The sequence below is a fragment of the Lactuca serriola genome, chromosome 1, assembly GCF_051521515.1.
Source record: "Lactuca serriola cultivar US96UC23 chromosome 1, Lser_US96UC23_V15, whole genome shotgun sequence".
Classification (NCBI taxonomy): domain Eukaryota; kingdom Viridiplantae; phylum Streptophyta; class Magnoliopsida; order Asterales; family Asteraceae; genus Lactuca; species Lactuca serriola.
In genome coordinates this window covers 111,944,201-111,957,953 of record NC_136408.1, presented here as the reverse complement: position 1 = coordinate 111,957,953, position 13,753 = coordinate 111,944,201, and the positions used below count along the sequence as shown (strand labels likewise).

General features: G+C 32.3%; 1 protein-coding gene across 1 annotated transcript; it reads left to right on the top strand.

The window, feature by feature from the left end:
* The first annotated feature begins 10,146 nt into the window (after positions 1-10,146).
* On the top strand, positions 10,147-12,852 carry LOC145097402 (UDP-glycosyltransferase 85C1-like). Its single transcript, XM_079034955.1, has 2 exons — positions 10,147-10,684; positions 11,736-12,852. The coding sequence occupies exons 1-2, from the start codon at positions 10,192-10,194 to the stop codon at positions 12,680-12,682; spliced, it is 1,440 nt and encodes a 479-aa protein (XP_078891081.1). The 5' UTR covers positions 10,147-10,191; the 3' UTR covers positions 12,683-12,852.
* Positions 12,853-13,753: the final 901 nt, after the last annotated feature.

The window sequence follows — 13,753 nt, the reverse complement described above, 5'->3', positions numbered from 1 at the left end:
TTTGAAAAATTAGCACTCCTATGTATCGTACCGCTATGTGCGCATACATACAAATAAAAGTGCTTTACTTACTGAAGGGATACTTTTATACCATGATCCCCCATGGTACCACTACCATCGCCCGTCAAATACAAGTTGTGAATACTTAAGATGAGCTAGGGAGTCGACTGAGCATCTCTGCCTCAAATCCTCAACCAATTAAGGAAAGGGGACCTAAGCGGAGTAACTCACTCTAAGTCTGTAACATCTCAGTTGCGCACAACCCTGATGTATATGGTGAGTCATAATAGCTTCTGTAAGGGATCTTTTAATTCTCTTGAATATTACGACCTAGTTCAACATGTGAGTTGTTATAGTTACTTTTAAGTGGCTCGAGTTGAAGGAAAACTCAGCCTGTTGGGGGTATTTATGGACTTGAAGATCGAAGGACTCGACGGGTTCAAGGAGGCACTCGGCAAGTTCAAGGCAATGTCCAAACCACATGTAGACGGGCTCAACGAGTTCAAGGAGAACTCGACGAGTCATAGACTAAACACCTTCATATGGATGAAGATGAACTCGACGAGTTCAAGGATGAACTCGACGAGTCAGTTGAAGAAGGTCCCGATGTTTTGTTGAAGGAGATCTCATCGAACTCTTGCTAGACTCGACAAGTAAGGATAGGGTTGTAGCATTTTGTGGACGTGGGGACTCTACTAGTTGGTGGACCAACTTGGCGATTCTAGTCAACCAGATGTTGACTTTTACCAAAGTTGACCTTGACCAAGTTTTTGACCTTGACTTTGACACTGATTTGAGTTGACCCTTGTAGAGGTTATGAGTATGAAATGCTAATGTTGAAAGGATGTTGTGTAGGGATTGAGGAGTCGAAAAGAGTTGATTTCCATACCAAGGACAATGCAGACACTACACGACATTGAGGTGAGCTACCTTCCAGTAGAGGTGGGTCTAGGGCCACAATGCCAACCAAGGTTGTAGAACTCGTTACTCGGTACCTATTCGGCCGACTACCGAGTAGCGAGTACTCAGGGAGTACTTGGATTTGGAAATTTGTGTAGAAATATTTTTTAGGAAATTATATATGTCAAAATCATAAGATAAAATCATAAGTTGATTGAAATATATAACAAAATTAGATACATGTGAATACACAAAAAATGAAAAACACATAATGGTCTCACTTCGTGAATAATTACTGAAAGTTTAAGATATATGTAAGGGGTCGATCGTGGAGTACTCGGGATTATGTAACTCGCCTCGGCAAGGGGGGGAGTAGCGAGTAGTCGGAGGAGTAATCGGACAACTCGGCGATTTTTACAACACTAATGCCATCCCACCAGTAGGGAATGTCTTTAGATGATTGTCTTTGTGGTGATTGTCTAGGTTTGTTACTAACTGATGTGTTCTATGTGCCAGTATGATATGTTATACGCGATAGTGGTAGTAGGAGGGGAATAGTCCCCGAATTCGGTCGTTAGGACCGAAGGTTAGATCAGACACTCTAGATATGTCTAACAACATGATTATGATATGTTATTATGTGATAGTGGTAGAGGGTGAAACAGTCCTCGTGGCCGGTTAAGATAGACCAGAGGGTAAGCAGGCACCCCAGAATGGCCTGACACGGGTAGGTCAGCACCCCAGAATGGCTTAACATGGGTAGGCCAGCACCCCAAAATGGCTTGATATGGGTAGGTCGGACACCCCAGAATTTCCCGACAGTATGTATCATTGTATGTTATGTGGTATGATGAGGAAAATCACTAAACTTTGTGCTTATGGTTTTTAGTTTTGGTTTCAGGTACCACTTCCTCGAAGGGGAAGAAGCCGGCAGGGTAGCAGCGCATCGCACACACATGATTCTGCATTTGAGATTTCTGGGATTGTACTTTGACATTATTACTATTTGACGATATGGGTTTGGAGAAATGTAACTATGGTTTATGAATTAATATGATATCAGTAGGGTTTTCCTCAAACAAAATTTATAAGCAATATAATTAAAACAAAAATTTTTGGTCTCGATTTTTGGGAGGTTACAGTATAATAATGGGGCCATCCCAACATACAAATGTGCCCAACCCATTATAAATAATAATGAGCCTAACACCCAACATAAACATGCAAGAGTCACAAAGACATCTAGCACAATCCCATGGGCGAGCATTGGTGCCTTCGACCCATGAGTACAATGAGAAGATTCTCCTCAATCTGATGTCAGACAAACGAATCACACACCCTAGCTACATAAACTGAAACTCCTCACACTTAATTACACATAATAAACGGTAACTACCCCAAACACAAGTCTTGGTCTTGAGTGCCCTACTTGGGTAAAATACCATTTCACCCTTCCATGGCTAGGACCCTCCCTTCAAGACCTAACATCCAAAAAGACCAAAAGTTGGACTTCTGGGGTTATGTCATGCATACCCATCCTCTACGCATTGTGTAGAGTCTTCTTATAGAAAACTGGGCCTAAAACAAGTTAAACGTTACGTTGATAAGAGTACGCTCTATGTAATATTGTTGGTTGCGAACATTCTTATTAAAACCTTGACGCCTTAAGACCAAACGTCCAATTCTCAGATCTAAACCTCATGGATGTCTTAAATGATAAAGTCACAACCTTTATGCCTTTGCATGGATACAAGAAGTACAAAACCAAACCCTAAGTCTTAATCACGACCCAAAAGCTTAATAGATCATGAATGTCTGAATGGGAGTGACCAAGATCCCATTTTTATGGTTCACGGAGCTCAGAAATGATGAGAGACACTCCTCATGAGGTCTAGAGTTGCTCAAACTCCCTAGATCCATGATTAAGGGACAATAAATCATAAAATTCACAACAAGCTAGATCTAACAAAAGGATCAACAATGTTTAGACTTTATACCTTTTGGAAGATGTTGAAGAAGAGTACAATCTAGGTCTACAAGCTATGGATTCCAAGCAGACCTTTTCAAGTTCTCCTTCTTCACCAAAATATTACTTTAAGCTTCAAGGATCACACCAAGTGCTAGGGTTTCAAAGTTAGCGAAGGAAAAGGGCGGAAGCTGAGCATGGGGAGGCTCTTAAGAGATTAGAGCCTTTAAATAGGGCTCACAACCCCACAATTAGGGTTTGAAATCTGTGCATCTACGCCCTACGTAACCAAAGTTACGCCATGTGTTAGATGTAAAGTGCCCGCATGTACATAATGACTTACACCCTGCGTAAGTTGTTATGTATGCCTCACATAACCTTAAATCTTCACAAATTAAACTTAAATAACTTAAGGGAATGTACCTAGGAACTCGGTGTTACACTTTGGCTATCTACGATTGGGGGATTGGGGGGGGGGGGGGGGGTATCTGCAATTTTGGCTGAAACTATAAATACCTTAGATTGTTTTTTTGAAAAACCTCATTTTTTTAGTTTTCAACTTGGAGAAACTCTCTACTGCTCTCTAATGGACGAATATATGTACTATCCCAAAAACATGGTAACATCTTTACTTATTTAGTGCTTTAATCATCATTTATCATCTTTTATAAAATTTATGATACGTTTGTTTATTAATTACTAGGAAAAAATCGAAAATACAACCCTTAAAAGTAAACACAACCAATAGAAATTAAACTTACAACTTGTAGACAATAATAACCAAGAACAAGACCCAACTGAAACTAAATATTCACTAAAAATCATTTTAGTACAAACATAACAACCAATAATTCAAAAGAAATAACTGATAATCTAAGATATTTTAGCTGATTTTTAAATATATTCTAGTAATTTATACGAATTTATAGTCAGTTCTATCAGATATCAATGTCAACCTTATCAAATTCGTAGTCAAATGTAAGTCTTTTTTTTTTTTTTAAATCACCGCCAAATAGCATACGGATGCAAAGCAAATCGCTGGTGGGGCACACCCATTTGCGATTTGGTGAAAATTTTCTAAAAAGAAAATAACTTTTTATAACACCGGGCAAATAGCATATGGAAAAGACGAAATAGCAGATGAAAATTACCAAATAGGAGATAGCCCCCCAAATCGCAAATGTCATGACTAAATCATAGATGAGGGCTAGCCCATGGTGGCTATTTTGTGAAATTTTGTGTTTTGACTATTTTTTACAAAGAAATCAGCGTTTTTGGTTAAATCAATATTTTTCTCAAAATAATATTAGAAAAATATCAATTTGAAGTTAAGAAATTGAAAGCTTTTTTTTATTATTAATTAAATATAATTTGCAATTATTATTTTTTCGTTTATCATTTTAAAATAATAGTATTTATTTAAAATATGAAATCTTTAGAAAAGTTCTTAAACTTTGAACCTACTAGGGAAAAGTCATTCTTGTTTTTTATTTACGATTAGACATAAAAACCGGTAAATGTTTGTAAAATGAGTCTTGCACCCAGTTAAGTTTACATTTATCGGTTTTAGGACTAATCGTAAAAAAAAATCGTGGATGCATTTTTTGTTAATAAGGCCAAACTTTATCGACCTTTTTAGAGATTTCTTTATACATAGTAAATTCTTTTGTATAAAAACTTATATTTATTTATTAAAAAACTCAAAAATAAATATACCATATATATCTCTCATTTATTACAAAACTAATATTTACTTATTAAAAAAATACCATCAATATCTCTTTTATTAAAAAAAAAAAACTCGTACTTATTTACTAAAAAACTCAAAATAATATAATTTCATCTCACAACTAATAAATCGGTTGTATTTTAATAAATCTTAGTTATCATCATACTACGAGTGGGATGACAAACGGACAACAAGTTGCACTGTTAAACCTTTTTGTATGGTAAAACTAGTTCTTTTGAAGACTACATCCATAAATCTAGGGATATAACATTGCTATGTATGATTCGTTGTATGCTGTTAAGAAGCTCCACAGCTTCCAGTGTAAGGAAACCAAACATATCAAATACAAATGGTATGAATACGTGTTGATTTTCCACGCACGCTTTCTCATGTTTGCTGATTTTCTCTTCAATGAATATCATAACTACAATCATAAAGATAACATTGGTATCATATATAACTTAAGCAGACTTTTGTTAATTTGTCTTTAGAGGCGCATTTCTAGGCTACATAGTATGTCGAATGAAGCTCTATTTGGGAATAAAAGTTTCCGGTAAGTTACTTTGACTCAGATGAGGAGTGCTAATCTTTTATTGGATATAAACCCATACCACCACCTTTTGGTTCGAAATCAAATTACATAACCACTCACTCAACATGCTTCTAATGTTTCAATATAATACGAATTTATATAATATTTGTTTTACAAGTACATTGGATAATATCAATTAATGTATTCTTAAAAATGATACTATATCACTAGTAATATTCATATTTAAATGTTAAAAAAAATGTCATAAGCATTATTTGTTATTGTAAATACCACTGAATGTATGCTTAAAAATATAAAGTCATCCTCCGAAAGATAAGATAGATATTTACATTTATAGGAATTTTAATTGTCATAAGTTCTTGGTTCTTATAAATATCAACACTTAATATATATATATATATATATATATATATATATATATATATATATATATATATGCGGTGCGGTTCGGTTTTTTGCGGTTTTTGCGAGACTAGAAACCGCACCGCACCGAGTATTTTCGGTTTTTGCAAAACTAAAAACCGCACCATCGGTTTTCATTTCAGTTTTGGTTTTTCGGTTTCGGTTTATGCGGTTTTTTCGGTTTTTTTGGTTTGCGGTTCGGTTTTTACTCACCCCTCAGTGTAGTCTTGAAAATATAACATACCGTGTAATCGAAATTATGGATTTTTTTTATTAAGATAAAGGTTAACGAAATAAATCAAAATTAGCGCATTAGTTTAATATAAGGAAATTTTCTAAAAAAATCCAAAATGTTACATAATTAACAAAACTTCATTCCTGATTGTTATTTAGAAGTATGCCCAAAAAAACCGGTAAACATAAGCTAATACTACAAAGTTTATTTTGCGAATGTTTATCTTTAAATATAAGTTTATGTTACAAAGCCTTTTTTTTATATTTTTGAAAATGCTTATCTTTAAATTGAAATTAGTCGCATTAGTTTAATATAGGGATATCTTTAAAAAGGTCCAAAATTTTACATTATTAACAAAAAGTCATTCTTGATTTTTGTTTAGAAGTATGCCCAAAAAAATGATAAATATAAGCTAATACAAAGCTTATTTTGCAAACGTTTATCAGTTTTTTTTGGTTTTATTGTAAGAAAAAAGGAATGAGTTAATCTTTAAGGGTGCGTTTGTTTCATAGGATTTCGAAGAAAAATGAAGGAATTAGAAAGTAGAATCTATTAGTCAGCTTGTTTGGCTTACGAAACGAATGAAATCAGATTTCCATAATCATATTTGAATTTTGTATTTGATTGATTTCAATTTTTTATTTCTGATAGATCAAGAATCTATATTCAATTCCGTTTCTCTATATCTTTTTTTAATGAAATAGTTATCCTCCAAATTTAATCATACTTGATTGTTATTATCTTTTATATATATATATATATATATATATATATATATATATATATATATATATATATATATAGGTTCATGTGTGGATATACATTTATTGTGTGAACGTAGAAACCAATCAGAATTTAGGAAAACTTAAAGTATTAACGACATAATGGTAATCTTAGTTATAATATTTTTGGTAAAAATTTAATTTAATTAATATCCCTTCAAGTTAGGGATATCAGTTTTTCAACCCTATAACAAACCCACCGCGATAATCATTATTCACATTTCTACCCATGACCACCATCATCTTCAACCTCATTCTTGTTCATCTATTTTAGGGCTTCATCGATGATTTAAGGAACATAGTAAAATTGTGATCTTGGGATAATGTCGGCCTTCATCTTTTAAGAACCCTACGCCAATAATCACTACAGAAGTTTCCACCTTGGATATGTACTCTGATTCCTACACAACATCGACAATGTTGCTTCATCCCATTCCAGGTAATTGTCTCTTTCTTAACAATATTATAAATATTTTTTTTTATTGAATTTCTATTTAATCACTAATTGTTTCTTCCTTCTTCTATGAAAAATGCTGCCACCAAACCCTAACTGTATAATAGAATGTAAAAATTAACATTTTTGAACTAGAAATTAGTTTCTTATGCAAGTGCATTGTGTAAGTTTTTGTTGAAATTTGAGTTGTTAGTGATGCAAGTAAATTTTATTTGAAAACACTCTTACACATTTTGTGCTATTTGAGTTGAAATATAAGTACTTTTGTTTTTAAAATTACGAACAAAGTCGAATGAGTGGAATAGTTGAGATTTTACTCTTTGTATATTATTAATACATATAATACTTTGTTTAGATATGTAACTGTCAAAAATAAAATAAAATAAATATGTTTGTAAGTATAATTTGAGCTTAAACACCAATGGTAGAAGTAAGAAGATGTGGTACGAGTGATTGGTCAATGCAATACACACCATACATTACTAATCAATTATAAGATTTTAAAAATAGGCATAAGATGGAAAGCAAAAATACTAAAATGCATATGCATGTATCATGGAGCCAATAAGTACTCATTTGCAGATGATCAAATATAGTTTCCCTTAATTACTATTACTTTTAATTTTCATGTTAATATATTTTTACAGGGTTATAAATTATAAGTTATCCATAATATTGACAAAAATGGGAGTTTGTTATATATATATATATATATATATATATATATATATATATATATATATATATAATACTTTCTAGTATGTATAAAAATGGTCATGTATTTTATAAAGAGGGAATTCATACTTAGCCAAAGAGTTCGTTATATAACCTAATTATTTGGTCGTTTTTTAGACTTATTCTTGAAAAATGTACTTCACCTTTATCGTTGTTCTTTATATAAATTCTTATTGACTTTTAATATAAATTAGCATAATGTGTCTTGTTAAATATTTTGATAGGTTTTTGCAAGAGTATACTCTAAACTTTTAAAGGTTTTATTCTTGTAAATTCTTTCAAGATCCAGAATATATTCTGACAGAATGTTTTAGAAATGCTTATTTTCAGAATGTTTTAGATATTCAGTATTTCGAGAGCGAGAGTATATTCTTGCAAAATGTAGTAATCGGACCTGCAAAAGTTTTGTAAGGAGGATGAGTTAAGTTGCTGCATTCTTTCAAGAATCTAGAGAAGAAGCTATATTTTTTCTTAGTGAGTATTATATTATGGTTGAATAGTCTACAACAAAATGATATAATTATATGTAAAGTATATTATGGTAGAATAATATATAAATTATGTTTGTTTGTTCTTAGTTAGTGTTACGTTCTTGTTTGATTTCTAATTCTTAGTTATGTTTTTTAGAATAAATGTAGTTCTTAACCAAATATAGTTTATGGCCGGCATTCTCATAGAATATCATTCTAACATAATGTTATTCTAACCGAATAAAATCAGTTATGATTAAAAAAATATGACAATTGAAATTTAATTAATTAAAAGAATCAGATTTTTAAAATTAAAAGAATCAATATCTCATAAAATCTGAAAATTCGTTTTTTAAATATAAGTTAATTGACTAAAACATCATTCTAATGAAAAATTGTGTAATTATATGGTACATATTATTTTATTATATTATCATAGACCCTTATAACATAATTATTAATTTTATTCATCCATTATTCCAGAATTGTCCTTACGCCACACAATAGATTTCATCCATATATATATATATATATATATATATATATATATATATATATATATATATATATATATATATATATATATATATATATATATATATATCTCGGTATTGCAAAATGACCATCGACGATCATTGTTGTTGTGCGCTTGTGTTATCGTATTTGACATGAGATGAGTTCTTTTTCTAGTTCTTTGTTGCATCCTTTTCATTGGGAAGTAAACCTCTTGAATTCTTCTATTAGTATGCAATTAAAAGTGTTTCTCTATTGTTTTATATGTTTATGTGTGTGATTTATCTTTGAGTAATAGATAATAACATAATGTCTTCACAAATATATTGTTGTACTTCATCTCTGTATACGTTTTCTTAGACTGTACTTATAATACTTCTAATTCTTCGAATTCTTCTAGTATCCTTCATCTCTTTTTTCTTTTATGTGAAGTATCAACAATTATCCGGACAAATATAATCAATTGTTAAATTTGTGGTTCAAATTTATTGTTGGCTGTGTAATAATTGCTTGTAAAAGCATGCCTACCAAATGTTTGTTTTTTTGCTTGTGTATTGTTTTCTTTGCCAACGTGATTTTTTTTCAATACTTTTGCCATTATTGTTTGTTTTCTTGGTGAAGAATGGAAAAAAAAATCCATAAATTATGTTAAAAGCCCTTATTACAAACCACGATATTCACAAAAAATAAGTTGATAGATTGTAACGAAACATGCTTATTTTGTAATTTATATTTTTATAGAAGAGTTCAATAAAAATATTGTAATTATATAAAACTTTATCATGTTTATTAAAAAATATAATTAATGTACAAAAAAATAACTAAAGGTATTTCGGCCATATTACAAAATTCATTTCCAAATTCTTTGGGAAAACAGCAAATCAAAACAGAAAACAGATTCCAATCTATGCCAACCAAACACATTTTAGTGTCTAATAAATTCATATTCCAATTCTTTTAACAAATTCATTTATTTCAAAAATATTCTGCGAATCAAACCCAACTTAAGAATTTTCTTCAAGATTTCTTTTAAAAATAATAACAAATAGCATATAATTATCTCTTTATACATTTGTCCAGCATAATAATTGTGAATGGTGGAAAACTTTGTGATTTGAATCGAAATTGCAATTGTAATTCTCAACATCGAAGATAAATCCCCAATAAATTTCAATCAAGTTATATCGTTATTAGTTTTTGATAAATTCATAATTAATTATTTTTTAATTTTACTTGATTTTTTAACAAGTTAATTATTTTAAATGTGTTCTATTATCAACTATCAAGTAATTTGTCTTATTTCATAATTATCGAATTCTCTCGAATAATATAATCCATACATGCACACACCCACTCACCATTGCACACGTAATCACATAATTGTCTTATATATAACAAGCTTCATCTAGCAATCCAAACCAACATATCATAGTTTTCTCTCACATACATACGATGGAAACTGTGTTAGTAAACAGTGAAAGCAAGCCACATGTGGTGTTCGTACCATGTCCAGCACAAAGCCACATCAAGTGTATGCTCAAACTAGCGAGGCTACTGCATCTCAAAGGCATACACATAACCTTCGTAAACACTGAGATTAACCACAATAATTTACTAAAGTCCGGAGGGCCACATAGTCTCGATGATGAACCTGGATTCCAGTTCAAGACCATTCCTGATGGAATTCCCGATGATTTACGAGGGGATAAACTTGAACTCTCTAAGTCTATTCTAACTAACTTCTTGGGTTACTTTCTTGATCTTGTGGCTAGACTAGAGATTCCAGTTACTTGTATTATTGGTGATGGTATGACGCCTTTCACTGTTGATGCTGCGGAGACACTTAAAGTACCAACCATGCAATTTTGGACCTTCTCTGCTAGTGCTTTCTGGGGCTATTACCAAGCTCCAAATCTAATTGAAAAAAAACTTATTCCACTTAAAGGTTAGTTTCTTTTTAAGTTGATGTTTTAAAATTTTAAATTCAAATATTATCTATTTTATTTAAAAATTAAAAAGTAAAATATTCTAAGGCTGGAGGGAGTGGTGTCACTGAAACCGCACTCTCTTCTTTGCCACGTAGATGACAACCACAAGCTGGGAGTGGGAAAATGGTTAGTAGAGAGAAAAAAAGAAAAAGAAAGAAAGATGATTGGTTGAGAGAGAAGAGAGAGGAAGTAAAAGAGGAGAAAGAGAGGGAGTGCAGTGCGGCCTAGATCGCGCCCAGGGGGCGGTGTGCGTGATGATGTGGCGAGTGGAGTGCGACATAGACTGCACCCACTCACTTTGATCTAATGATGTGGAATGATATTTATACGAAAGTGATATGATAACGATGTGACATTGATGAGATCACACTTATATGTCGGTGGCCTAATCATATGGCTTAAATTTGAATTGTTATAAATTTAAATGCGAGGATACCATTTTTTGACCAACTCTTTTATAAATTAGAGCACGATCGACTTTTACTCTATAAGCTAAGAAACTTTTATGGTGAAAGTTTTCAAAATGTGGACGTTTTTTTTTCACGTTTCATTTAAAATTATGACTCATTTTGATAATGTCGGTTTTTTTTAACAAGTGACATGTTCTATTAAGTTATAAAAAAACTCTTTTAATAATTATAACAACTTATTTTACTTAGAAATATGTATTATCCATAAAAAGATTATTAACTTTGTAAGACCTATATTTTCAAAGATAACACATTGTCTAACTCATCATGTCGGGTTCTCGAATGTGTTTTTGGAAAACTATAGATCTCAAGACGTTGATTTTCAAATTATTTTTCACATTAAAGTTTGGCAGAATACACGCAGCTTTCACGGAATTCTTATAAATATTAGTGGGCTAAAATAGATTAAAAATTACTTGAAAGTTGAAAAATCCAGAATATTATTGCACCCCATATAAGAAATGAAATCGGATTAACACCGTTTGGAAAATTCTTACTTATTTGTTGATCATCATACTAATTCTTACTAATGTTTCAGATGAAAGTTACCTCACCAATGGGTATCTTGACACTATAATAGATTGGATTCCAGGGTTTGAAGCAATCCGTTTAAAGGATCTTCCAGGTTATGTTCGAACCACAGACCCAAATGATGTAGACTATAATTTTGTCATTGAGTGTGCTAAAGCAACGAGGAAGATCTCAAATATAATCATCCACACATTTGAAGATTTAGAGTCCACCGTCATTAAAGCCCTCAACCCCATATTTCCTCACATCTACACAATCGGACCACTAGAGTTGCTACTAAAACATATACAAAATGAGCAAGAAACAAAGAAGTTGGACAATAAAAGCTATAGTTTATGGAAGGAAGAACCTGAGTGCCTTAACTGGTTGCAATCAAAGGAACCAAATTCAGTTATTTATGTGAATTTTGGTAGCTTAGCAGTGATGTCTTCACAACAATTGCTAGAGTTTGGTTGGGGAATTGCTAATAGCAACCATTATTTTCTTTGGATCATTAGGCCTAATTTGGTTGTTGGAGAGTCTATTGTCTTTCCTCAAGAACTCAAAGAGATTATTAATAAGAAAGGGTTTATCGCAAGTTGGTGTCCTCAGGAAGAAGTGTTGAACCACCCTTCGGTTGGTGGGTTCTTGACTCATTGTGGATGGGGTTCGACCATTGAGAGCCTAACGGCTGGGGTCCCCATGTTGTGTTGGCCTTTTTTATGGGACCAACCAACAATCTGTAGGCAAATTTGCAAGGAATGGAAAGTTGGCATGGAAATCGGAGAGACTGTGAAGAGAGATGAAGTTGAGAAGCTCACAAAGGAGTTGATTGGAGGAGAGATGGGTAAACAAATGAGGATCAAGGCTATGGAGTGGAAGAAAAATATTGAAATTGCGACAAGTTCTAATGGCTCATCTTTCTTGAATGTCGAGAAACTTGCAAATGACATTCATATGTTTTCAACAAAGTAGCTAGGATTTCATATGTTCTTTTGGTTCTCAAGAATGTTGTTAAAGGTCCTTCTTTAAGGGGCTAGGGAGGCCATGGCTTCCCAACTTTTTAGCCTACTAATACCTGTTGTATACGTAGCCAAAGACTGGAGTTCATTAAGAAAAGCCGGTTGTGTGTCTTGTTTCTTTTACTCTTCATCTATCCATAGACTAATGTACATTTATGACATTCATGACTCATGAGTCTGTTTTGAGAGGCTTCAAAGGCCCCATTCATGACAGATCTAAACAGAGTGGTTGTGAGAAAGAAAGTGGTTTCTATCATTTTTCTATATTAAAAAAAAAATTACAAACGCATGTGTAAATTATTTTGAGAGGGAGAAAAAGTGAAAAACACCATTCAAGATTTCAAAAATAAAAACTAAAATATTTGAAAATAGAAACTTATTAAATCTTAAATTCTGATGCAATTATCTATCGATTTAATAAATCCCATAAAACCCACAATAATCTACTTTTGTTATCTCAAAGTGACAAACTCTAGCTGAAAACCACATGGTGGTGGTCTCCGTCGACTCTCTGACTCTTGCCTCCTCAAGCTCTCATTGTTGCCTGTCATAGACCAAGCTGTCCGTCATACTCCTCCGATAAAACTCAATGTCTCAGTACCTCTTGAACTGTCGTGCTTTCATGGTATATACTCAGTTATATCTCCCTCGTCTAATCTCATGATCTCATGCTGATACTCTATCTCTTTTTTAGCCTTCTCATCCTCTCTATTTGAATATGTGATAATGAAACTATTTGAAAATGATATGAAACTGTCGAATACAGATTGTGTGAACGTCTCCTCTATATGTGTTGTCAATGTCAATATGTTAAAGGTATGTAAGTGGCCGCCTTTGCTTTCTTTATTTTATTTAATTAGGCTATGAGCGTTTTCACAAGATGTTTACTTGAAAAGTACACTTATGTGCCGAATCACATCCACTACATGTTACTAGCCATTAAAAATGATATTATTTACCTTTTATGAATTTTATTTTTGACATTATATTAAATAAAAAACATAATTATTAAACATAAATAAAT

Bases quoted from the DNA above. Each gene is read 5' to 3' on its own strand.
- LOC145097402 (XM_079034955.1), top strand. From the start codon at position 10,192: ATGGAAACTGTGTTAGTAAACAGTGAAAGCAAGCCACATGTGGTGTTC. The intron at 10,685-11,735 runs GTTAGTTTCTTT...CTAATGTTTCAG, and splicing joins AAAACTTATTCCACTTAAAG to ATGAAAGTTACCTCACCAAT.